We start from the raw sequence: 26764 nt of genomic DNA on the forward strand, positions 1-26764 counted from the left end.
CATTATTTGGTCTCATATTTATTTATTAAATTTATTCATTAAAGCAATTTATATGACCCCCCAACTCAGAGTGACTCCAGGCAGCTTACAGAAATAATACAAAATCCACTACAACCCCCACCCCCCTGGCAACAACACATTTACACTAGCCATTTGATGGGCCCCATATTAACCTGGGATCCCCAGGCCCAGTGGCAAAACCATGTCTTCAGGGCCTTGCAGAAGAGTATCAAGATGAGGGTCAGTCTTATCTCTGTGGGAATGAAGTTCCAGAGGGAGGGAGCTACCACGGAGAAGGCCCTCCTTCTCAGTTCCACTAGATGTACTTCCTTAATGGGGTGGATCCATAACATACCCCACCTTTCTGATCTGGTGAGTCAGGCAGATGAAACTGGGAAAAGGTGATCCTTCAAATAACTTGGCCCCAAGCCACGTAGGGCTTTAAAGGTGATAACTAGCACCTTGAACTGGACCCAGAAGCAAATTGGCAGCCAATGCAGATCCCACAAGAAAGGTGACACACATGCAAATCTAGACTTGCACAGAACCACGTGGGCTGCCATGCTCTGAACCAACTGAAGCTTCCGGATACTTTTCAAGGGCCGCCCCATATAGAGTACATTATAGTAGTGAAGAGGTGTTTGGTTGTTTGAAGACAGTGTTAACTATGAAGAAATCATTGGAGTGGCAGAAATTGATGAAATGTTCTCCTGCTTCATTTCAGTTTTCTAAGCCACACAATCCAACTACATTTTCCTCTTTCATGTTTACAAGTTTGGCATTCCAGTCTCCAATCACAAGCAACACATCTTGCTTGCAGGTTCTGTCAATTTCAAATTAAACTTGATCAACCTCTTCATCTTCTACCTCAGTGGTTGGAGCATAAGCTTGAATGATTGTCATATTAAAGGGTTGTGTGATCTTCTGACTGAAGGTGTCTGATCCCAGTCCATCTCAAGTTGCTAATGCTTAGATGTCAATTTGTAGTCCTTTCACTTCATCTTTCACTATGTTGAGCTTTCCCATATTCATACATTTTACATTCCATGTTCTACTATTACGTCTATCTTTGCAGCCTTAGATTTTCTTTTCCTGTATGGCAACATCAATAATTAGACATTCCAAAGGGTTTAATCTACTCACGTCATAAAAACCATTAATGTCACAAAAGATCCTCAGCTCTTCCTCAGTAGCATGTTGAGTGCCATCTGACCTAAGGGGCCCATCAGCTGGCACTACATCATCAATTATTTTATATTTTCTATTGATATGGTTTCCTTTACCACTGCCTTCTCCCACAAGGCACTCATTAATTCCTGTGCCATTGTCACTAAAGTGGTCATCTGCCTCCAGTATCTTCCTATATTGCTGGTGCCCAATATAAGTGCCTGTTTGCTTTAGCTGGCCAGCTGGGATGACCTTCATGCCTTGGGTGATCTGGCTGGGAATATATATCTTGGCATACAATCCTGACATTCTTTGCTCATCCCTCCCAGGAATACCCACCTGCCACGATGAGGCAGCATAGCAGAACTTGATGGGGTATGATGTCTGGTACTATCAAAATTGAACATTCAAAGAAATTGGGCATAAAATACTAAAATATGGCGCCTAAGAACTTGGGATGAGCAAATCATCGACATTTGCTTGGAAAAATGCTGAACCTATTCTTAGAAGAAAACATTGGAAAGCATTACATTCTGGAACAAAAGCAGAGTCTCTAAGATGCTCTTAATTATAATTTTTTAAGCCTGTAAAAACTTCATTGGGAACACTTAAATTCTGAGTGAACAGTTACAAAGATATTTTCAGAACTATATATTATTTAAAGTCTATTTATAAATGACATGGAACTAGGGGTGAGTAATGAGGTGTTCAGGTTTGCTGATGGCACAAAATTTTCACAACAATAAAATGGGGGCGAGGGGGGAATGGGGGCATGAAGTGCTCTAAAAAGATTTCTTCAAGCTATATAAATAAGTTTTAAAATGGTAAGTACAGTTCAGTGTAAACAATTGCAAAGGGATGCATGTTAGAGTGAAGTATATGAATTTCATATATGTACTGATGATCTGTAAGTCAGCAGTAACTGATCAGAAAACAGATCCTGAGGGCATAATGAATAGCTTAAAAATAAAAGTGAATTCTGTATTAGGAATCATGAAGTTATAGACTTAAAATAATATTGTTTATATAGATTTCCCCTGGTATAAATTTGTGGTGCAGCCACAGGTGGAATATTATGTATAGTTTCTGATTATTAAATTTCAGGAAAAAATATAAATAGAGCAAATATTGGTCAGAAAAAAGGCAATCAACATGATTAAGAGATCACATGAAGAAAATTATAGTGGTCACAGGGCTTCAGTGTACAACTAAAGGTCTTTAAAAGAAAAGGGGCTTCATTAAAGTTTTGCTGGTTCTTCCTCATCAAACCTTTGGGGCAGGACCGAATAGGTGAGGAACATTAGTCAAGAAGGTGAGTTGGGTTTAGATTTCAATCAAGCCAAAGATGAATTCAACAGATGTTTATAAGCATCACTCCTTTGAGGCAACCATTCCTGTGTCCCCAAATTTCCAGGCTTCAGCCTGGCATACCTCTCTGGAACAGCTAATAAAACAAGGGGCATCCAAAAGGGGCAAGAGATGTAACATGCATCTTGACATTATAACATGAATTATGTACTTATATCATTTTGCATTGTATATAATTCATGCCATTTGTATGATGACATCATCACATATTTAGCATCATTTTGATATTATTGTAATTTACGCTGGATGCCTATTGTAAGCCACTGTCACAAAGAATTTCAGTGCAAATATACAATGGCTAATGGCTTTTATTTGAATTTATTTATTTATTTATTTATTTATTTATTTATTTATTTATTTATCAGATTTATACTCCACCCATCTTACTATGTAAGTAACTCTTATCTCACAGATAAGAAGCATAAAAACAGTTTAAAAAACTACAAAACAAAGTTTAAAAGACTACAAGACAAAGTTAAAAAACAGAGAGAGCATCCTCAAGGCACTAACCACCTCCAGTGTTGGAAGCCCCCATTGGATCCCCAAGCTAGTTGGCAGAGTCAGGTCTTAACACTGTTAAGGCCAGAAGAGTGGGGGCCAACCTTACCTCGGGGGGGGGCAAGATATTCCACAGGGCAGGGGTGATGACAGAAAAGGCTCTCCTCCTAGACCCTGCCAGCTGAAATTTTCTAGCCGACGGGGTCCGCAACATGCCCTCCCTGCCAGACCTAGATTCCTTTTTCCAAGTAATACAAAAATCATTCAACTGAACTGACTGATTCACCTGTAATTAACTCTCAAACATTATTCAGGCTAGACAAGTTTGAGACTATTGTTTGGCATAACCTGAAATTTTCAAACATTAGCTATAACAATCATTTCCATTATTTTTCATATTAGCTACATTAAGTCCAAAAATGTTTCCCCTTAAACATTACTTTTCTTGAGAAGGATGATATGTTTCTTATAAACATTCTCCTAACCAGAGATAATCAATTGCACTATCAATTTGTATGATAATGTCATACCCAACTTGAGGATCTAAAGAGAGATCTCTAGGGAACTTCACCCTTTTGCTCACAAGAACAGTGGGATACAAGCCGTTGAGTTTGGATACTTCAATCATCCTTTTTTCTGTGTCAGCCCAATAGAGATTCTTTCCAACCCAGTCAACTGCTAGTGCATTAGGAACAGCTGTGTTATGAACTACCTAGAGAAATGAAAATTGTATAAGTAGCAGAACACATGGAAAAATGTGAGAAAGTCCATTTTATTTCCATTCAAATATTTTAAAAGAAGGATACCACGGAGATGAGAGTTAGATATACTGCACTGACAAATGCAATTATGTAAGTGGAAAGTTCTTCGTTTGAAAAGGGAAAGGATATTAATTTTTATAACCTATTAAAAATAACCATCAAGAATAAAAGGCATTACACAGTAATTTTATTCCTGTTTCCAATTTGGAATTACTGTACTTTAGAGTACAATAATTCCAAACAATTACTGTACTCTAAAGAATTACTTTAGGCATATCCTGAGGAATTCTTTCTCTGGTATGCAGAATCCTATGCCATCTCACATCCTGGTCTTTGAGGTTTCTTCAGGTTCAAATATACAACATGGCTAGCTGCCTTTCTTTAACACACAACAGCAGCTAGTGGTATGGTTTACTAAGTGAAGCTATCAGAGATAACTGCCAGAGAAGAGGAGATAAAGCTTTCTGTATTTACTTTTATGAACAGGAGGGAAATAGGCTAACATAGTGGCCGCAAAATGCTATCAGCCAAAGCAGTCCAGGTAGCAATTGCATCCATATGGCACTGGCTGCAGCATTTTCTCCATCTTCAACATCTCCAGCTCCTAAAGGGGAGGCAGCCTCATTCCAGTCTATCACTATGAAGCTACTATGGATAGTTTTGTCAAGCAAACCACCTCACTGATTGCTGCTGTAAATAAAAATTCAACATTTTCTTTGGCATGTAAAAGTAGTAGTATAATCCTTTAGATCAGTGTTTCTCAACCTTGGCAACTTTAAGATGTGTGGCTGGCTGGGGAAATCTGGGAGTTGAGGTCCACACATCTTAAAGTTGCCAAAGTTGAGAAACACTGCTTTAGATTATGAGGAAATGTGAGGAAAGAATGAATCTGGATTATTTATTTATCTGTCCATCCATCCAATTTATATGGTCACCCACCTATCTAAGGAAACTAAGATATTAGATGTTTATTTTTTCTTATACAACAACTAATCTTCCTAGACAAAATGGTTTATTATCAATGTTATTTATACATAATAAAAATCACTTTACAAAACTCCTTTTTCATCATCATCTCCTGGAAAACCCATGACAAACTAACAATTTAACAAGTAAAACTAAAACTACTGAGCAAAAACAAGAATATGGGTTTGACACAGCTCCAAAAGTAGAAAAGTGTAGTTATGGATGGACACACAATGCTAATCTCAATATTCTTATTCATAGAGAAACCTTGGTCCAAGTTAGGTTTGCTAAGACCCCTTATCAACAAGTCTAACTCTGAGTGAGATGGGAGATCTGTAAAAACAACACAAATGGTTTTGAATGAAAAGTTGCATAAATAAAGTACAGAAGAAAAAAAAAGAACTATCTTGCACACACAAATGAAGATATATCCTTTCTGTGTTAGATGTGGGGGTATTCCTCATTTGTTTCTTGTCTTTTCACTGATATCACTATATTCTTCATTCAGTTTGATCTGTCTGATAGTTTAAATATTGAGAACAGATAGATTTTGTATTTCATTTCAATTTCCCCCAAATGCTATTTTTTAAATCTCATCATTGTGCATATGGGCACTGATTAAATAATAGTTCAAAACAAATTTTGATTTGAAATATAAATACACCAAGATACATGTTTCCACTGTGATTAAATCAACTTCTGAGAAAAACAAATTTTCTTAGCGCAAATCAGACCACAATAGTGCAAATCAGACCACAACAATATATGCACTTTAAGTAGTATTACATTTAATTAGGTATATATCAACCAACAAAAACAACTGCAGTTGTGCAACTTAAGATCAGTTGATCTGTAGATTGAAAAAAAAAAGCTTCATCCAGACTTAGTTATACTCAGTATAAACTGATTTAAATCAATAGGATTAAATTCATCATCGTTAATCTAAGTCCCATTAGTTTCAATGTATGTATTCAAAATATAGCTAAGTCTGGATCAAAATCTATTTTGCATGAGTTGATGCATTGCATTGCATGAGTTTTGCATGCATTGATATATACCTAATTAAATGTAATACTACTTAAAGTGCATATATTGTTGTGGTCTGATTTGTGCTATTGTGGTCTGATAGTTCTTACTGTCTTAAGCTGTGCAAAAATACAGCCCAAATTTTTTGCTATGTAACATTAGCTACTGATCCAAGTAAGGTTTATAAATCCATGATTACTTCCCAATCACCTTGACATCATTCCCATTCAGATTCATTCTGTTTATTCTACTACCATTTGGTCTGCTGGAATCAATCCAATAGATGAACTCTTCTTTGTAATCAAAGTCTACTGCAATCACATTATTTAGGCTCTAAAAAGGAAAAAAAAAATGACCTCAGGATTTTCCATAAACAAATTAATAAAGTTAAGATAACAATTCCTACAAGTTTAGTGATCAAGTATTAATTAAGGGGGGATTTTTAAAAAGGGGGGGATATGTCCATTATTTCCCAAATGTTCATAATTAATTTTTATCTTTTAAGAGAACTGAAATAGGAGCACATAAATAACTTGAGGTTTATCACCAAAACACTCTGTCCCCTTCAAATGTACTTTCAAGTTCCCAATACCAATCAATGGGAGGAGATGTAAGTAGATTTAACCGCCAGAATCTATTCTCCAACAATTTCTATTTTCCATGGGAGGAGGACAAAATCTCCATAGGAGAAAACCAGTTAATAAGGGGTAAAAAATGAGGGCCATATGACCTCTATGTGGATGAGCTTCCTACAGTGGGGCAAAAAAGTATTTAATCAGCCACCAATTGTGCAAGTTCTCCCACTTAAAAAGATGAGAGAGGACTGTAATTTTCATCATAGGTATACCTCAACTATGAGAGACAAAATGGGGAAAAAAATCCAGAAAATCACATTGTCTGATTTTTAAAGAATTTATTTGCAAATCATGGTGGAAAATAAGTATTTGGTCAATATCAAAAGTTCATCTCAATACTTTGTTATATATCCTTTGTTGGCAATGACAGAGGTCAAACGTTTTCTGTAAGTCTTCACAAGGTTTTCACACACCGTTGTTGGTATTTTGGCCCATTCCTCCATGCAGATCTCCTCTAGAGCAGTGATGTTTTGGGGCTGTCACTGGGCAACACGGACTTTCAACTCCCTCCAAAGGTTTTCCATGGGGTTGAGATCTGGAGACTGGCTAGGCCACTACAGGACCTTGAAATGCTTCTTACGAAGCCACTCCTTTGTTGCCCGGGAGGTGTGTTTGGGATCATTGTCATGCTGAAAGACCCAGCCACGTTTCATCTTCAATGCCCTTGCTGATGGAAGGAGGTGTTCACTCAAAATCTCACGATACATGGCCCCATTCATTCTTTCCTTTACACGGATCAGTCGTCCTGGTCCCTTTGCAGACAAACAGCCCCAAAGCATGATGTTTCCACCCCCATGCTTCACAGTAGGTATGGTGTTCTTTGGATGCAACTCGGCATTCTCTCTCCTCCAAACACGAGTTGAGTTTAGACCAAAACGTTCTATTTTGGTTTCATCTGACCATATGACATTCTCCCAATCCTCTTCTGGATCATCCAAATGCTCTCTAGCAAACTTCAGACGGGCCCAGACATGTACTGGCTTAAGCAGGGGGACATGCCTGGCACTGCAGGATTTGAGTCCCTGGTGGCGTAGTGTGTTACTGATGGTAGCCTTTGTTACTTTGGTCCCAGCTCTCTGCAGGTCATTCACTAGGTCCCCCCGTGTGGTTCTGGGATTTTTGCTCACCGTTCTTGTGATCATTTTGACCCCACGGGGTGAGATCTTGCGTGGAGCCCCAGATCGAGGGAGATTATCAGTGGTCTTGTATGTCTTCCATTGTCTAAATATTGCTCCCACAGTTGATGTCTTCACACCAAGCTGCTTGCCTATTGCAGATTCAGTCTTCCCAGCCTGGTGCAGGTCTACAATTTTGTTTCTGGTGTCCTTCGACAGCTCTTTGGTCTTGGCCATAGTGGAGTTTGGAGTGTGACTGTTTGAGGTTGTGGACAGGGGTCTTTTATACTGACAACAAGGTCAAACAAGTGCCATTACTACAGGTAACGAGTGGAGGACAGAGAAGCCTCTTAAAGAAGTAGTTACAGGTCTGTGAGAGCCAGACATCTTGCTTGTTTGTAGGTGACCAAATACTTATTTTCCACCATGATTTGCAAATAAATTCTTTAAAAATCAGACAATGTGATTTTCTGGATTTTTTCCCCCATTTTGTCTCTCATAATTGAGGTATACCTATGATGAAAGTTACAGGCCTCTCTCATCTTTTTAAGTGGGAGAACTTGCACAATTGGTGGCTGACTAAATACTTTTTTGCCCCACTGTATCTAAACTGAGCCTGTGGCCTCTTCTGCGCACAGTACCATGAATACAGAAAAACTACACTTCTTCTCAAGTCTGACATTAAATACAAGTTCAACAATAATTTGCCATAATAGCAAGCTTTACCAACGCAGCAGCCCCATGTATTTTCAGACTTTAGCAAAATCTACTATTAACAGTTTGAATTCTTTTTTAGTTTCTGAATTATAGCTGTAGTCAAATCCAAATTAGAATGAAATTGTGGAATGTTCGTGTGTATAATAATGGGCATATGATGACGATGATGATGATGATGATGATGATGATGATGATAACGATGATGACTAAATTTACATTCTGTCTATTTTGTACAGATAGGCAGTGTACATAATACTTTTGCCACCTATCCTCTCCACAACAACCCTGTTAGGTGGGTTGGGATGAAAGATGGTGACTGGTCCAAAGTTACCCAGCTGGTTTTCATCCGTAAGGGAGGATGAGACCTCATGCTCTCCCACTTGTCTACTTGCCTTTAAAACTTCCCTCCAAAAGATAATATATTCTTTCAAAACAGAAATAGTCTTCAGTTCACTCTATATTTGAGCTTACCATGGTTGAAGCCAACTACAAAACCCCTACATAATATGTTAGCAACAATAGGAAGGAAGGAAGGAAGGAAGGAAGGAAGGAAAGAAGGAAGGAAGGAAGGAAGGAAGGAAGGAAGGAAGGAAGGAAGGAAGGAAGGAAAGAAGGAAGTCAGTCCTAGGATTGCAATGTTATCTATTTTAATTCATTTATAAATTCTTAAACTGCTTCTCAATGTTAAAAAGCAAGGAAACCTCAAAGCAGTTACAATGAATTATTATTATTGTACATTCTGATATTATAGACCCCTTCATGGATCACTGCCTTGTCTTGGTGAAGTGGCTTGCGTAACTCAGTGAAGCCATGAGCTATACAGTGCAGGGTCACCCAAGATGGACAGGTCATGACAGAGAGCTCTGACAAAATGTGGTCCACTGGAGAAGGAAATGGCAACCCACTCCAGGATCCTTGCCAAGAAAACCCCATGGACAATGTCAAAAGGCTAAAAGATATGACGCCAGAAGATGAGCCCCTCAGGTCGGAAGGTGTCCAATATGCTACTGGGGAAGAGCGGAGGGCAATTCTAAGTAGCTCCAGAAAGAGTGAAGCAGCTGGGCCAAAGCCGAAAGGACGTTCAGCTGTGGATATATCTGGAAGCGAAAAGAAGGTCCGATGCTGTAAAGAACAATATTGTATAGGTACCTGGAATGTAAGATGTATGAACCAAGGCAAGCTGGATGTGGTCAAACATGAGATGACAAGATTGAACATCGACATCTTGGGAATCAGCAAATTAAAATGGGCGGGAATGGGTGAATTTAATTCAGGTGACCATTATATCTACTACTGTGGGCAAGAAACCCTTAGAAGAAATGGAGTGGCACTCATAGTCAATAAGAGAGTGGGAAAGGCAGTAATGGGGTACAACCTCAAAAACGACAGAATGATCTCAGTGTGAATCCAAGGCAAACCATTCAACATCACAGTAATCCAGGTCTATGCCCCAACCACTGATGCTGAAGAAGCTGAAGTTGACCACTTCTACGAAGACCTACAACACCTTCTAGAACTGGCACCAAAAAAAGATGTCCTTTTCATCATAGGGGATTGGAATGCTAAAGTAGGAAGTCAAAGAGTAATTGGAATAACAGGCAACTTTGGCCTTGGAGTACAAAATGAAGCAGGGCAAAGGCTAATAGAGTTCTGTCAAGAGAACAAGCTAGTCATAGCAAACACTCTTTTCCAATAATACAAGAGACGACTTTACACATGGACATCATCAAATGGTCAATACCGAAACCAGATTGCTTATATACTTTGCAGCCAAAGATGGAGAAGCTCTATACAGACAGCAAAAACAAGACCAGGAGCTGACTGTGGCTCAGATCATGAGCTTCTTACTGCAAAATTTAGGCTTAAATTGAAGAACGTAGGGAAAACCATTACACCACTCAGGTATGACTTAGATCATATTCCTTGTGAGTACACAGTGAAGGTGATGAATAGATTTAGGGGATTAGATTTGGTAGACAGAGTGCCTGAAGAACTATGCACGGAGGTCTGTAACATTGTACAGGAGGCAGCATCTAAAACCATCCCAAAGAAAAAGAAATGCAAGAAAACAAAATGGCTGTCTGATGAGGCTTTACAAATAGCTGTGGAAAGAAGGAATGTGAAAAGCAAGGCTGAAAGGGAAAGATATAAGCAACTGAATGCAGACTTCCAGAGAATAGCAAGGAGAGATAAGAGGGCCTTCTTAAATGAACAATGCAAAGAAATCAAGGAAAACAATAGAATGGGGAAGACTAGAGATCTCTTCAAGAAAATTGGAGATATCAAAGGAACGTTTAGTGCAAAGATGGGCATGATAAAGGACAAAAAAGGCAGGGGCCTAACAGAAGCAGAAGAGATTAAGAAGAGGTAGCAAGAATACACAGAAGAACTAAACAAGAAAGATATTAATGTCCTTGATGTCCATGCTGGTGTGGTCACTGACCTTGAGCCAGACATCCTAGAGAGTGAAGTCAAGTGGGCCTTAGGAAGCATTACTAACAACAAAGCTAGTGGAGATGACAGTATTCCAGCTGAGTTATTTAAAATACTAAAAGATGATACTGTTAAAGTGCTGCACTCAATATGGCAGCAAGTTTGGAAAACGCAACAGTGGCCACGGGATTGGAAAAGGTCAGTTTACGTTCCAATTCCAAAGAAAGGCAATGCCAAACAATGCTCAAACTATCGCACAACTGCATTCATTTCACATGCTAGCACGGTTATGCCCAAAATCCTACAAGCTAGGCTTCAGCAGTACGTGAACCGAGAACTACCGGATGTACAAGCTGGGTTTCAAAGAGGCAGAGGAACTAGAGATCAAATTGCCAACATTCGCTGGATCATGGAGAAAGCACAAGAGTTCCAGAAAAACATCTACTTCTGCTTCATTGACAATGCAAAAGCCTTCAATTGTGTGGATCACAACAAACTCTGGCAAATTCTTAAAGAGATGGGGGTACCAAACCATCTTACCTGTCTCCTGAGAAATCTGTATGCGGGCCAAGAAGCAACAGTTAGAACCAGTTACGGAACAACCAATTGGTTCAAAATAGGGAAAGGAGTACGACAAGGCTGTATACTGTCACCCTCCTTATTTAGCCTATATGCAGAGTACATCATGAGAAATGCCAGGCTGGAAGAATCACAAGCCGGAATTAAGATTGCAGGGAGAAACATCAACAACCTCAGATATGCAGATGATACCACCCTAATGGCAGAAAGTGAAGAAGAACTAAAGAGCCTCTTGATGAGGGTGAAAGAGGAGAGTGCAAAAGCTGGCTTGAAACTCAACATTAAAAAAACTAAGATCATGGCATCTGGACCCATCAATTCCTGGCAAATAGAAGGGGTAGAAATGGAAGCAGTAACAGACTTCATTTATTTGGACTCCAAGATCACCGCAGATGGAGACTGCAGCCATGAAATTAAAAGACACTTGCTGTTTGGGAGGAAAGCTATGGCAAACCTAGATAGCATATTAAAAAGCAGAGACGTCACCTTGCCGACAAAGATCCTCATAGTCAAAGCTATGGTTTTTCCAGGAGTAATGTATGGCTGTGAGAGCTGGACCATAAAGAAGGCTGAGCGCCGAAGAATTGATGCCTTTGAACTGTAGTGCTGGAGAAGACTCTTAAGAGTCCCCTGGACTGCTAGGAGGTCAAACCAGTCAATCTTAAAGGAAATCAACCCTGAGTGCTCATTGGAAGGATTGATAATGAAGCTTAAGCTCAGATACTTTGGTCACCTAACGCAAAGAGAGGACTCTTTGGAAAGGACCCTGATGCTGGGAAAGATTGAAGGCAAAAGGAGAAGAGGACGGCAGAGGATGAGATGGTTAGATAGCATCACTGAAACAATGAGCATGAAACTGAGCAAACTCAGGGAGGCAGTGAAGGACAGGAAGGCCTGGCACAATATGGTTCATGGGGTCACGAAGAGTCGGACACGACTTAACGACTGAACAACAAATATTATAGAACAGATAGAGCCATTTGGTTTCAATCTTTTCAGGCTTTTACTCTTCATCATTGTTTTAAGATTTAATCCAGATTTAGTTAAACAATTAAATATGGAATAGTTATAAATTAGAAATCTGATTGATTGATTGATTGATTGATTGAACGAATGAATTTATATGGCCACCCAACTCAAATAATGCAACTCTGGGTGGCTTATAATAAAAAACAGACTAAGATAAAAACAATAGTCAATATGAATCAATGGTAGACAATGAGTAAAATACCCTTTTCCAAGGAGACTTTACACATCCTGGCCCCAACACCTGGGGGAATGGCCAAGGTTTTAGTGTTTTTCTAAAGAACAATGGGGAGGTAACCAAACATGGAGGGGGGAAGGAAATCATGTCAAAGGGCAGGCTCCACTACAGAAAAGGCACAACTTCTGGGTCCCATCAGGTGGCACTGTTTCAAGGAAGGAAACCAAAGCATGCACATGCTATTAGAGCAGGTGGGATGGGCACATACACTTGGGGAGATGCAAATAACCTAGTCCTGTGTCACATAGGCCTTTATAGTTGATAACCAGCACCTTGAACTGCACCTGGAAGCTGATAGGGAGCTAGTGCATCTTGCAAAGTACAGGTAGTCCTCGGTTAATAACCATTTGTTCCATGACCATTCCAAGTTACTACGGTGCTGAATGAGAAGATTTACAGCTGGTCCTCAAAGTTGCAACCATAGCAGTGTCCTGTGGTGATGTGATTGCCGTTTGTGACCCTCACTTCTGGCTTATGACAAGCAATGCCAATGGGAAAACCAGCAGGAGGTTGCAAATGGTGATCATGCAACGTTGTGACTAATGACTGCAACTAGAATTGCAAGAACTGCCATTGTAAGTCAGCACAGTCATGTGATATTGCACTTTATGTCTGTGTTGCTTAGTTATTGAGTTACCACTCCCAATTACCATAGTTAACTGAGGACTACCTGTGGTGAGGTTACATGGGTGTACCAAGATACACCCGTAACTATCCATATTATTGTATTCTAGACTAATTGTTCCTTCTGGTCTTCAATCGCAACCCCATGTATAGCCTGTTTCAATAGTTCACCTGAGAAGTAACTATGGTGTGATAGCAAACATGGCCTCTTGATACAGGAATGGGCTCAACTGGCACACAAGATGAAGTTGTGCAAAGGTCCTCCTGACCACAGCTGCTATTTGCTCATCAGGCAGAAGCTGTGAATCCAGGATGAGCTCCAGACTGCATACAAACCCATCCTGAAGCAAACATGGAAAATCTCCAGTTCTGGGACCCAGGGCCCCCCAAACCTACTGGTCATTTGATCTTGATAAAGTTGAACTTAAGCCTATTCTTCTCCACCCAAACCCCTACAGCCTCTAGACAGTAGAACTTAAAGAACTTCACTTGGTGGACCAGGGTCAGAGATATATAGATGAGAATTGTCATGATATTGATGATATGCTGATAGCTGACCTCATGTAGGTGTTAAAAAGAAGTGGGAAAAGGGAAGATCCCTGAGGAACCCCACAAAGCAGCGGTCTAGGGCTATACTGCTCCCTCCCCACCAACCCTAACTGGAAGCAGCCTTGGAGGAAGGAGGACAACCACTGTAACACAGTGCCTCCTACTTCCAACCCCTAAGCTGGTTGAGAAGGTATCAAAGTTTTGTTGGTATCAAAGTTGATTGTATCAAAGGCTGCTCGGAGATTAAGGAATGCCAGGATGGATGCATCACCTTCATCTGGAGCCTGCCACAAATTATTGACAAATGTGACCAAAGCTGTTTTGATACTACAGGTAGTCCTCATTTAGCAACCACAATTGGGACTGGCAACTTAGTTGTTAAGCGAAGTGGTTAAGTGAAAAATCACATGACTGCAACTGTGCTTACATTTTTACTTCAGTTTTTTCTTAGCTTTACAGTGTCAGAATGATACAACCACAAATAGCCAGGTGAGCCCAAATGGGGGGAAGATTTCCAAAACCTGACTCATGAGGAACCTGGGTAAAAGGGCAAATCTTATAGCCCTTTTTCCCCACTGTCCCCCCCCCCCACCTTTTGGAATGCTCACCCAGGTGCTGGGATAATTAGCAAGAAGAGAATATTTGCATTTACATTCATTGGAGAGGAAGGGATTACAAGAGAGTAAACAGGCACACAACAGGGAATACACATTGAAAGGAATGTGCTAGACCTGACTGTTTATCTAATGTACTCATGGCTGTGAGCCACAAGCCACTTAGGAGGCAAACAAAAACCTTTAATATGAAATTGTTTAGAGTCATGTCAGTGTCAGGGAGCAACAGGAGCCAGCTGGAGGGTTCTAATCAACTAATTAAGGTCACAGAACTGAGATTGTTAACTTGTGATTAGCACTTTTTAGGGACATACTGTGCTGCAGAGAAAAGCAACTCAGGAAGAGACACCGTGTTTAGACAATCTCTCTGCTCTCTGGGTGGGGAAGAATAAATGGGTCAGGCATACTACAATACATACAATGCATACTAACTGACTGTAATGGTGAACACATGACAGAGATCTCTCTCTCTCTCTCTCTCCTGGGAAAGACATAAATGTGGGCATTGGTTGCAAAGTTAGATTTTCATCTCTGTTGTAAGTGTAAATGGTCACTGTCCAAGGCAGTCATTAAATGAGGACTACCTGTAAATCCCAGTCTGGATCCCAACTGAAAGAGGTCTAGATTTTTTTTTTTCCAGGACCCTTTGGAACTACAATCTCACCACTTTCTCAAAAACCATCCCCAAAAATTCAATGGAGACAGGATGAAAATTGTCCAAATCTATAGGATCCAATGATAGTTTCTTGAGAAGAAAGCACATCACTGTCTCTTTCAGAACCAGTGAACCACCACCCCACTCTCTCAAAGAAGATTACCACATGGATCCACCAAAATGATCCTTCCTTGGACACCAATCAGAAAGGGTATGGATCTAATATTCAGATGGTCAGACCAACAGCACCAAGGGTACTGTCCACTTCCTCAGGACTAACAGGTTTGAACTCCTCCCAGGTAACAAAACAATGCCTCACTCAACTCTATAACACCTGGAATCCAGCTAAGAGCAAAGCTGAACAACTTTATCCACCAAGTGTTGAGGAATTATCAATGCATTTTTGTTCTGCTTTGTAGGATTATATTATTGTTAGAATCTATAATTTCAATCCAGATGGAATTAGAGATTAGTCCTGACCTTCCACTGTGAATGGAGAGGTTCAGATATAGTGGAATGGCTCCCCACTACTTCTCCGTGTGTGGTGACACTCCAGCAAAGGGAGGTATTCCACTGCAGTAGAGGCCCTGCTGGATCTGACAGATTGAAAGCCATGAAATACTTCAGAATAAGACATTTTTGGGATGGCGCAGAGATAAACCCTCAACATACCATATTAGAGTTGATGCTGTAAAAAAAAAAAAAAGAATACAAAATACAATATTCTCAGATGTTATGGTCTGGCTGACATGAATCAGTGAGGCTTAAGATTTAAAGGCAGATCCACTAATTCGTGGATCAGATGAGCAAATTAGAAATGCCTGAGTTTAATCCCTATTATTTCTGTGAGAAACTAAACACACACACACGTGTGTGTGTATGTATGCGTGTGTGTGTGTGTGTGTAATTTTTAAATTTATTATTAGATTCAATAACAGTAAAAATTAATAAGGATATTAATAAAATATAATATAATAAAACAAAATGTAGAAACCACAATGCAAAATAACATAGCTACACATAAATGCTGAAAGAAAAACAAAAAGAAAACACCCAGCAGGTCAATCACTCCCACGTTCAATACTTGGCGGGGAGGAAACCCCAGATCTTTAAAGGTATGATGAGGGATGTTCCTCCAAAAGGCACTGTTTAATTTCTCTCTTTAATTACTACATGTGACAGCCTAAATATGGTTGATTTCTGAAAACATAAAACTGACCGATATTCAGGAGGCAAAACCTTACAAATGAGTAAGGAGAGAGAAAGTGGCTATGAAAGCTAAATATATCCAGGCATAAAAGAAAAAAAAAATCTAAAACTAAACTAAATTTAGGGGTAAAACTAAAACTTTAAAATAGATATAAAATTTGTTGTAGCTGTGGCCACATGGGCTCTGCTGAATGTCTAACACGAAGAAGCTACTGAAAATTATATATCCCTATTGTTTGGCTAAAAGTGTTACTGACAAGTATGTAGGGCAATAGAAGTCTCCAGGTTTAATATGAGATTACAGTGCTTCTCAATTACTGTATGTTTGCATTCTTGTTCCACAATCTTTCTGGCTCATTCATGGAATATCATAGATTTGAGGGCTTCTGACATAGTCAACTTCCTTTTGTAATATTTTCTCTAATTATCTTCTGTTTTTCTCCTTCCGCCAAAAGAATTTAAAATTAGTATTCTCTGATTAATCGATAGGATTAGGAAGCATCCTAAAATTTTGGGAAAGAAATATTGCTCACTTACTTTTTTTAAAAGGGTAAGTGAAAAATTACATACTGAACTAAAATGATGCCTGCTATATATTTAATCCCAGTGCAATGGTTTTTTAGCTGACCTTAACAGAAATGGTTTTAGATCGCAAATATTTTTTGTCAGTGCCAATCTGTATTTCCCTACCACAGAAGACCATCCACCCTTAAATACAAAGCATGTTGTTTCTAAAATGAGATTAATTTGCTTCCATCAATCCACCCCACCAAATTACTATATTATTCATTATCAAGGATGGGTGGATTAAAACTATTTCTGTAGGTATCACTTCAAACAGTCCTTCTTATAACAAAGCTTCTTGATTCTCACTGGATATAGATGATCCTGGGCTGAGCAATGGATGTCTGTGCTTGGTTCAGATACTGATCATTAAGCCAGGAAGGAGCATCCACTCCAAGTATTTTCAATTTGACGTGGACTAGCTTAGCTACAAGATGCTTTTTAATTCCCTGCAGAGTAGGCTACAATGGCATTGTGTAACTGAGCAAGCTGATTGTGCAGTTCCTTTGCCTCAAACAGATCCTGTAGCTGCCCCAGGGAATCTACCTTTCAATAGTTCTTGCACTTTGCCCGCTTTGTTTGACATTGTTGAGTGTGGGGTTGGTGGATTGTTGTGATTTTGCACAAAATCTACTAAGGGAGGAGTTATTTGTAGTCTTTGAGAGCATATTGGTAACATATATTCTTGATTCAACACATTTAGTTTTGCAAGGATTTAATATACTTTGACTGCAAAGTCTTAATGCTTAAACAGCCTTATTAGGTAGGCTTTATAAAGTAGTATTACCTTGCTTTGCAGTTCTTCTGGAGGCAACGTTAGGTACAAACAGAGCTCAAACTGGAAAATCTCAGAACCGGTTTCCAAGAGTTACAATCAAGCAGAAAATCAGCAGTAATGGGGAGTATAAGCATTTTTACAACTGCACTTTTTTTTTTTTTTTTTAACTGTTATTATGCCAAACCAGCTCAGCTGCTGTGTATCAGTTTTAAAGAAAGATAACAGTTTATGAGAGGGTAGATCTGTGGCACCTGAAAAATGAGAAGTCATAAAAACCATTTCCTTTTCTCCAGAGTATCATTACTGGACTCACTGATGAGACCTTTCTTATCAAAAGTCAGAAACACATTTGGTATTACAATGCAAATTCTTCCCCTTTTGTCCTTGCGTTATGTCAGTCCTTCAAGGCAGACCAGTTTAGAAAACAAACAACACAAGAAATACAAGATCTCTAGTTTACTGATATCGGCAAAAATAAAGAATCTTGAAAGCTTCATAGAGTTTCTCTTTCTCTCCCTTTCATTCCTAAGAAAGTCAAGGTGAACCAATCTCCTTCATCCCTTCCTGTTTTCCCAAGCAAAGCTGATGTTTTTGTAACACTTGCCGTATATTTTTGTCAAGACCATCTCCATACCCTTCTACGCATTATAACATCATTGGCAAGTACGTAAGAGGCAGAGCTTGTGTTGAAACAACATGACACATATTTTGTTATTTTGACAAAATCTCAGCTTGTTGTGGACATTTCTGGGCAAATTCTATAAACATTTTTTTAACATTTTGGATCAGTAATAGATTATAACCAAGAATATTGCTACTGTTTGCTGTATCCTGAGATATGATGATTTCTTATTAAGCTAATCAGGAAGTCTCAATAATTTGATGGGAAATGAGAGGAGGATCACTATATATGGGATCAGACATATTTGAAGAATGACCAACACCAAAAGTGATAAAGTGGACTAGGAATGTCACAAGAATGGTACTGAAAATGAAATCTGGCAGAAGGTACAGTAAATGCCACCCAGAAATCTGGAGTAAGGTCATAAACTTCTATCTGTAGCACCATAGCTTCACTTTTAATTATCTGATCAGTGCCTAATAAATATTCCATAACTTTTACAAATTAGTAACTGTACATTTTTCTAATACCAGTATTGAAGAAGAAAGTGCTTTCAGAATCCAATTCTACATGAGTCCTGAGATAGTTATTTTTCTTCTTTTTAAAGTACCATAGTCAATAGTGATATTAATTCCCTGGAAAAAGACTTCAGATTTATTCATATTGAAGGTATGAATAAGGTACCAGCGGGATTAGCTGATTCTAATCTTAAAATCAAAACTGGTGGGGGTTCCAGTCAAAGGATAAGAAGAAAAATGAAAACACAAACACGGTATCATGAAGCAAGTCCTGCCCTTTAGGCATATATTGTGATACTGCACACAGATACAGAGGGGGTGGTACTTGTGATGCAATAGCACAACACTACTTTTGTCATTGTGATGAAAACAGCAAGTTCCTGCAGATGATCATGATCAGATGATAGAATGCCCACCAAATCTAGTCAAGCTATACATGTTACTTAAAATAGGTTGAAAACATTTTCTTCACAGGGATGCATTCTGAAAAAATAACAGAGGAACCAATGAATTTTAAACCTGAAATGCTGATAAACTACACTGAAGAGGACAATAGGCAGGGTTAACCAAAAGTAAAACAAGCACAGTTCCATTCAGTAAAAGAGGGTGACTCAGTCTGCTTTTGGTCTATATCTTTATGGTATTTACTCAAAATCCATTCTCTTTTATTCTGCATTAACCTGCAAATTTCATCTCAAAAACCCTGCAAAAAATTGTATTTAAATATGTATGTAAATACATTCCAAAGACACAAATCACTAAATGCTTTATTTACCTCCCCTCATAAATAATTCTGCTTCTTAGAATAATACCCATATATTAAAATACAGCATAAAAATCACTTAAAGAAACTCATACCAAGTCATACATGCAACTAATTTTGGTTGTAATATACATATAGAACTGATTTCAGTAGTACACACTGTGCATATTCATATGCTAAGCATATAACCTTTGGAAAACAGAATGAATCCTGTTGGCCTTTATGTGCCCATCTAAAATGTTTTTATTCTCTTCTGCACTGACATTTCCTTATGATGGTGCTATACTGGTTATGACCACTATGCCTTTTTAAAAGGTTTATTATTTTTGTACACTACCTAGGGATGCTTTGCATGACGCTTAGAAAAAAAATAAAATATATATATAAAAACATAAACTAACTGAATAAAAAAGAGAATGATACCTGTTTCATTGAAGTATAGTTGGATCCATCAGTACTAATTTTTCGTATTTCATGATGATCAGCCAGAATTAAGAATGGCTCTTCATCTAAATATGAAAAAAATAATGGTAGCTTTTTACTTAATTTATGAAACTTCAGAATAGAAACATAAATAGTGAAAAATTAAATGCTGTGTGCTATGAACATTATTATGGATGAAAGAAACATTAAAAGCATAGTATTTCAAACAAGATCAATTATTAGTCATAAACTGAACAAGAGATTTAATTAGCACGTTTTTCAGAGTACTTTAATATAGCCTTTGAAACACAGGAGAAGTATTATCAGTCTCTATAGTTTCACTTCCAAAATGAATTTATAAACACAGCTTGGCTTTTAAGGAACAAATAAATAATAAGTAACAATTGACATTAAAAAGAAGCGCGGTGGAATCAATTGGTTCAAAATAAATGCATATTTTAATTTCTAACAATTAGTGTGTTGACTACAGTAGTTCCAAAAAAAATGTCCATTTTTTTCTGTTAATAAATTTTGGAATATATATGGAACTATTAGTTCTACCAGTTGTCTTCACCTCACATTGATCCTGTTGTTAGCTGCTGAGAATCATGAATGTGAGATGGACAGTCATATGAATTGGAATGAATGAATGAATGAATGAATGAATGAATGAATGAATGAATGAATAATTCAGGTTGCTTAAAAGTAAGTTATTAACATCCATGAAGTTCATTTTGATAGTATTTTAATGACTAAGGACCAGAAAATGTTTTATAAACAAAGAGAAAAGAAAAGAAACGTTCTCTCTCCACCTCCCACCTTGAGCAGCCAGAGATACTCCAAGGAACATAAAGATTGTGAGGTCTTGAACAGTGGAGAAGTTACTGAATACTATAGTATAGGATTTCTCCAAACATTGAACAAAAATCAGTATTTAGGACTGTTTTTCCTTCTACTCCCTGACATTTTCTGGACTCTTCAAATGGCACAAACAATGGGCAAGTTGCCACTGTTAGTTTTCGCCTGATGATCCTCTCAGCACAGGATGCCAAACCCAGTCATAAGCAGTCCAAACTTATAAACAGATATGTGCCTAGAAGAATTAAACTGAGTTTTTCAAGTATAACATTCAAATTGTGGGGGTTTTATTGGGTTATGTAGGATAATTTGCCTTGAAAGATCTACTATTTCTATAGCAACTTTGTTGCTCTTTAAATGCTTGTCCAGAACAGATATTAGCAATTTCCCTTAGAAGATCATTGAAAATTGTAGGTATCAGTCTATGCTGTATGAATTAATTGTGTAGAAGGAATATGTTAACCATATAATATATTTTACTAACATTACAATCTTTTTTGTCTAAATAAAATCCATCTGTCACTCTGCTACCTAAATTATTTATTTCCAATGTATAGATGATGAAGCTTTGGTCTAATGTTGACTTCCAGCTAAGATATAGATATTGCTCACAAACTAAGTCCTATTCTTTTTAATATGCTTAATTGGACTGTGACTTTAATAGTTTTGTAGCTGAAGAGTTTCACCTGAAAGGGATTTGCATCCTTGCTGATTATTAGGTTGCATTTCATAACCATCTATACATAAACATTTGTAAGTCCCATATGTATTGATGCACTGCTGACTGCATGGAAAGCCAGATGAACATTCATCAATGTCTACACATGTTTTGCCATCATCCTTCATGTGGAAGCCAGGCCAACATTTACACTACAAAGAAAAATAAAGCAAGTTATATGTTAAGCACATAAAGGCTAGTGCTATTTCCACCTCCTTATCTGCCTTGGTTAATACAGTATCAGCTTGTTGAAATATTTTTAAAACATAGTATCCAAATCTCAGGATAAAAAGAAAAACTCATAGCTCATTTTGAGCTTTCTTCCAACACCCACACAGGCAATATTTCTCAATATTAGAACTTATCTAATTGTTTAAATCATTGGAATATTTCATAGGAAAAATATGTATGTATGTGTGTGTATATAAATAAAGGTGAAACAGATACTGTTTCTCCTTCATAAAGCTGGCCAGGAGGGTATGGTTTCTAGCACAGTTTCTAGGGAGAAATGTAGATGAGAAAAGGGCATTGAATCTTCTCGTCAGCTTGAAATTTCCTTGTTCCACTTTCCCCTAATCAGTTGCTATTCCCTCTGGGTTCCTATATAAATTTTGCCTAGTTCCATAAAAACTGCTTGTTTAAAAACTGTCCTTATGTTTTGTAAAAGAGAAGAGGAAGAAAGAATTTAAATTTGCACCTATTATCAGGCAAATTTATAGCTCCATTTCTTTATAGTAACAGCCCCAGCCCAGGGGACAGTGTTCTAAAAGAGAAGAGGTTCTGCCTCATTAAGAGTTCTGAAAACAGTAATATAAGTGCAAGTTCCACTAACAGACAAGTGACGAGCATTTAAACTGTTAAAGTATTTTTCAAATTTTTCTTTAATATGTTATTCTGAACTTTTTTCTCTGAGATTACTTTGATGATGAATACATTAAATCAGTACAAAAAGGAATTTGTATGTCTCCACCATGTACTGGTCCTGGGGAAGGGGGCTTAAACACAGTAAACATTTTTACATTCTCCAATTTAAAGTTAGAAGACAGGAAGAATTAAAATGGAACATGCTAAACTCATGAAACAGAAGAATTGGACTGGATGAAATTCGTTAATCTTTATCTTACCAGGTTAATTTTTTTTTAATGCTATTCAAAATGTGGTCACACTAGAAAGGCATACCACTCAGTCATATCTAGATAGACACTAAGGAAGCATTTATTCTAGGCTCTTAAAATTACAAAGTCCTATGGCTTTGGGGTATAGTTCCATTAGGCAGGTGATAGGAAAGCTGCAGGTTCCTCCCTAGCAATTTCTAACAAAATTATATTGTTTTTACTGAACCAGCCAGAGGCAGCAGTTACTTTCTTCTGTGTCTCCACCTCCAAATGTTAGAAATGGGGAAGTTACAAGCATAAGGACATGGTGATTAATGGTGATGGGGAAAGTCAATGGGACAACAACTTCAACATTTGGACTTTCCTCTTCTTACAAGCCTGATTTAGCAGGCTTAGTTTTTATTAGGCATTCATTTATAAGAGCTTTAAAATATTTATATTATATTTGCTAAGTTATTTTTGATGCTTCAACTATTGACTGATTTGTGGATTTATTTTACATGATATTTTACTTCAGTAGTTTAATTGTGAAATGCCTCAAATCTTTCCTCCCACTAAATGATGGGGGATTAACTTTAAAAATAAAAGAATACAGTAGTGAACACATACATATTTTTTTAAAAATATAATTACATATTAGACCCATAGACTGGCATAGCCAAATATTGTAAAACTACTTTGTTTTTTCTCAGTACCACCAACTGATGACATTAGGCTTTAAATCTAAACATAAGTTTGCCTGTTCTCTGGACACTGAAAAAAATTTCAATTTACTTTTCTTCCCACAAAAGCATTTCCTTTTCCTAAGACACATAGAAAGTAAAATTAAGCATTGGTTACAAAGTTTTATTACTTCTATTACCACTAATGAAATACTCTGAAAAGTCAAATGCTAGTACTATATGGTTATTATTATTATTTCTATGTGAGTTGGGGATTTCAAAGTCTATTTTATAGTGTATTATTTTAGACCCCAAAACTACCAACCTTGTATCCAACAGGAAGATCTTGACAGTCCTGAGAACAGCCACTAACTTTCTTACTCAAACATTCATTTATATGGCAATTTCTCTCATCAGACCCATCACCACAATCCTGTTTGGCATCACAAACATTTTCTTGGGGAATGCACTTGCCATTTTTGCACATAAAAAAGGAATTGTTGCATGACTGTTCTAAAAACAAGAAATAAATGGTGAAAAGGAAACTGATAGAATGCAAGTAATATCTAGCAATTCATCAGGTTTTAAACTGTGGTCTATAGCTTAATTTAAAAACAGATTACGCATCTGCATATAATTATACAGTTTATACAAATTTTACAATATTTATACAATATAATATGTATAAATTATAAATCTTACAATATTTATAAATTATTATAGATTTTATATATCTATAAAACTGTGCAATCTAGTGGTACTCATTTATGGAACATATAGCACTCATTTCAATAAAATAGGATTTTAGCAACTATCTATATGGTATATTTGCTAAATATAGTGCTGGATTACTTTAAAATAGAAATTTTGTTTATGGTGGATTTCTCTTCCTGTGGACTTAGGGCTGGTCTCAAGGTTTATATACTTCTGCACCAGTTTAAGGCATTATTTTTCAACCAAATCTTTGGTGTTCCTCTCCGGGTGGTATTGTCAGTCCTATTAGGTAGACCAGACCAGGAAATCAACTCCACCAGAAGGCTGAAATTACTTTTATTGAGATTAGCTATAATAACAGAATCTTGCAAGTCTGATTGTGTCGTGCCTCCACTTCCTTCTTATAGTTCTGTGAATTAGGAAAGTGTCTGTCTGAGCTGGTTCCAAATGCTATCTGGATGTTCTGGACTTAGACAACGTTCTACCCCTTATTGCCTTGGCACAATCTCCCTCAAGGACATCTTCCTTACTCTCTACAGGTATAATGGTATGTGGGAATGACTTTGAGAAATGAGGAAGAGCTGCAGACTGGACAACTGGCACATAAAAGGTATCTCAGTCTACAGGAGAGGGGGTATGGGAAGGATTTCAGAAGGGACCCTCCCTAGTTTTCCAGATAGTAAAAAGAAAGAAGGGGAGAAATACTTGCAGTCTTGTAAGATTCTGTTAATGTAACCTTACAATAAAGGTAGAGTTAGTATTCATTGTTGTGCTTCTTGTCTGGACTACCTCAAAGGGCTAGCAACAGGTATCATTGCCTTGTCTTTATAGATTTTAAAGAAGTTTACAGTTTATATTTTTTAGAGATGTAATGAATTATTTAAGTGTAACTTTCAAAGTTAAATATTTTAATTAGCCATTTTAAAAATAATTGTATTTTTACTTGGGGATTGTTAAACTATAATGAAAATGTAGGATATAAAAGAAGTAAGTAACTAAGAATTTCCTTTATTATTCTTAGAACCAGACAGATTAGTATACTTCTCTATCAGTATATTTTTCTATGAGCCAGCTACAAATGCACAACCTTTAGGAAGATTTATTGACCACCTATTTAAAGTAGAATAATAATATTCCAATTATTGTTTGGCATCCTAGATCTTTAAAAGACACAAGGAATCAAAATATAATTTTCACAAATAGATTTAATATTGACCTCAGGTTTAATTATGTTGAGCCTGAATATTTTTCTATCTTTCAACCTTTCCTCCTCAAGAACATCAAATGTTCATGGGCATGCCCTCAGCTTTTGTACATGCTCTGGATCAAAACAAGTTAGTTTTCAAGTGATGAATTGAGGGAAATAGAGAACATCTCAAAGAAGACCATCTGGGTTAAGGGATCTGCAGTATGGTGCTATAGGAAGGTCATGTCAAATAACAATAAGAGGTAATTGATGAATTACCCAATCTGCATGCTCTGTCAGTAGTCTACAAGTAGAAATACTTATTTTAATGACACTGCATCATTCTAGAAAATTATTTTGGACATAAAAGCAAAACTGTACAAATATTTAAAAAGCTGAACCTGCACTTCTGCATTTTATATTAATAGGATCCTCATCTGAATGATCTGGACAATCGAAATCTCCATCACATTGCCACTGAGAATTTAAGAGACATCTTCCATCAGCACAGCTGAATTCTCCAGGATTACAATGGCGATAGCCTAAAACCAGAATGATAAAAAATTCATAATATGTATCTCAGATGTTTGGAATTATTTAAACAGGATATATATTCTACCCTTTTAAATATTTATGCCATTTATAGCCTTACAATGTATCTTTACATGCAGGGTCTGATCCACAAGGTAAGACAAAGTATATGCAGAAGGTTCCTCTCTGCCCCTTTATAGATGCAAACCCTAGCAAAAATGAAATATCGAAGTATTTATTATCTCCTCTATTGTTGTGTTTGCTTGGGTAACGCCTGTGCATAATCAACAAATTTCAATAAAAAATTACAGTCCCACAAGACTCTATTACATGACTGGAAGTTGTTGCAAGTACTCTGAATGGCAGAACAGATTTCAGTCAAGAAATATTGCAGTTCCTGATTATTAATATCTAATTCCAGTTAATGGGAAATTATGAAAGGAATAGCGACAAGTTTACCATTTTCTGAATCTCAAGGAATATGTGCAGTTGAGGCCTGTCTGTATAACACAGTGGTGTTGTAATCGGAACTTAAGTTCCTGGATTTCTACAGTTCTATAGATATTGTTCAATATGGTACATCAAAGCAGAGTTCTGGTTTTGCAACTCTTGGGTATTCTGCTTTGCATTAAATTGAGGGACAATGATCTGATCCAAACCATGCACTAAGCCTTATGGCTCATTTTTTATCTGATCATGAGCACTCTAGTATCTCAATACAGGATTGTCTGTAGACTGCATAAGCCTTCCTCTATACATCTGTGGTGCCTTGGCTATATCTTTCAAATATTAAGAGTAATGTGAAATATATGTTTTCTACAATAGTATCTCAACCTCTTACATATAAATTACTTCACTATTATCCATTAAAATTGTGTGGCCTATATTCTGTTAAAGTGAACATGGTAAATTAACCAATGTAGCATCAAATAAATCAATCTGTGGTATTGACAAATATAAAAGTAATTACTTTTGCTTTGAAAAAGTAGAAATGTTATTGATACAAAAATTATTAGGAGTACCAACCTAGGTTTAAGAGAAATTTAATTCCTGTTAACTTACTTTCTTCAATGATTTTTTTAATTTTAAGTTTATTCTTCTCTGCTAGAAGATGAGGTAGAGAATCTTAATT

The 26764-nt window shown here is 37.3% G+C and overlaps 1 protein-coding gene across 1 annotated transcript in view; it reads right to left on the minus strand.

The window, feature by feature from the left end:
* The window catches only part of LRP1B (LDL receptor related protein 1B), a 715984-nt gene that overhangs the window by 112059 nt on the left and 577161 nt on the right, over window positions 1-26764 (minus strand). Inside the window, exons 55-60 of the mRNA XM_088145133.1 lie at window positions 25503-25643; window positions 23527-23714; window positions 21393-21576; window positions 19849-19934; window positions 5997-6119; window positions 3564-3745 (exon numbers count right to left, since the gene is read on the minus strand). Of these exons, the coding sequence (XP_088001259.1) occupies window positions 3564-3745; window positions 5997-6119; window positions 19849-19934; window positions 21393-21576; window positions 23527-23714; window positions 25503-25643 (904 nt within the window). The remainder of the gene's footprint in view (window positions 1-3563; window positions 3746-5996; window positions 6120-19848; window positions 19935-21392; window positions 21577-23526; window positions 23715-25502; window positions 25644-26764) is intronic.

The sequence above is a fragment of the Python bivittatus genome, unplaced genomic scaffold, assembly GCF_059951505.1.
Source record: "Python bivittatus isolate LINGU-HERP-01145 unplaced genomic scaffold, Pbiv_v1 ctg000480_np1212, whole genome shotgun sequence".
In the NCBI taxonomy this organism is placed as follows: domain Eukaryota; kingdom Metazoa; phylum Chordata; class Lepidosauria; order Squamata; family Pythonidae; genus Python; species Python bivittatus.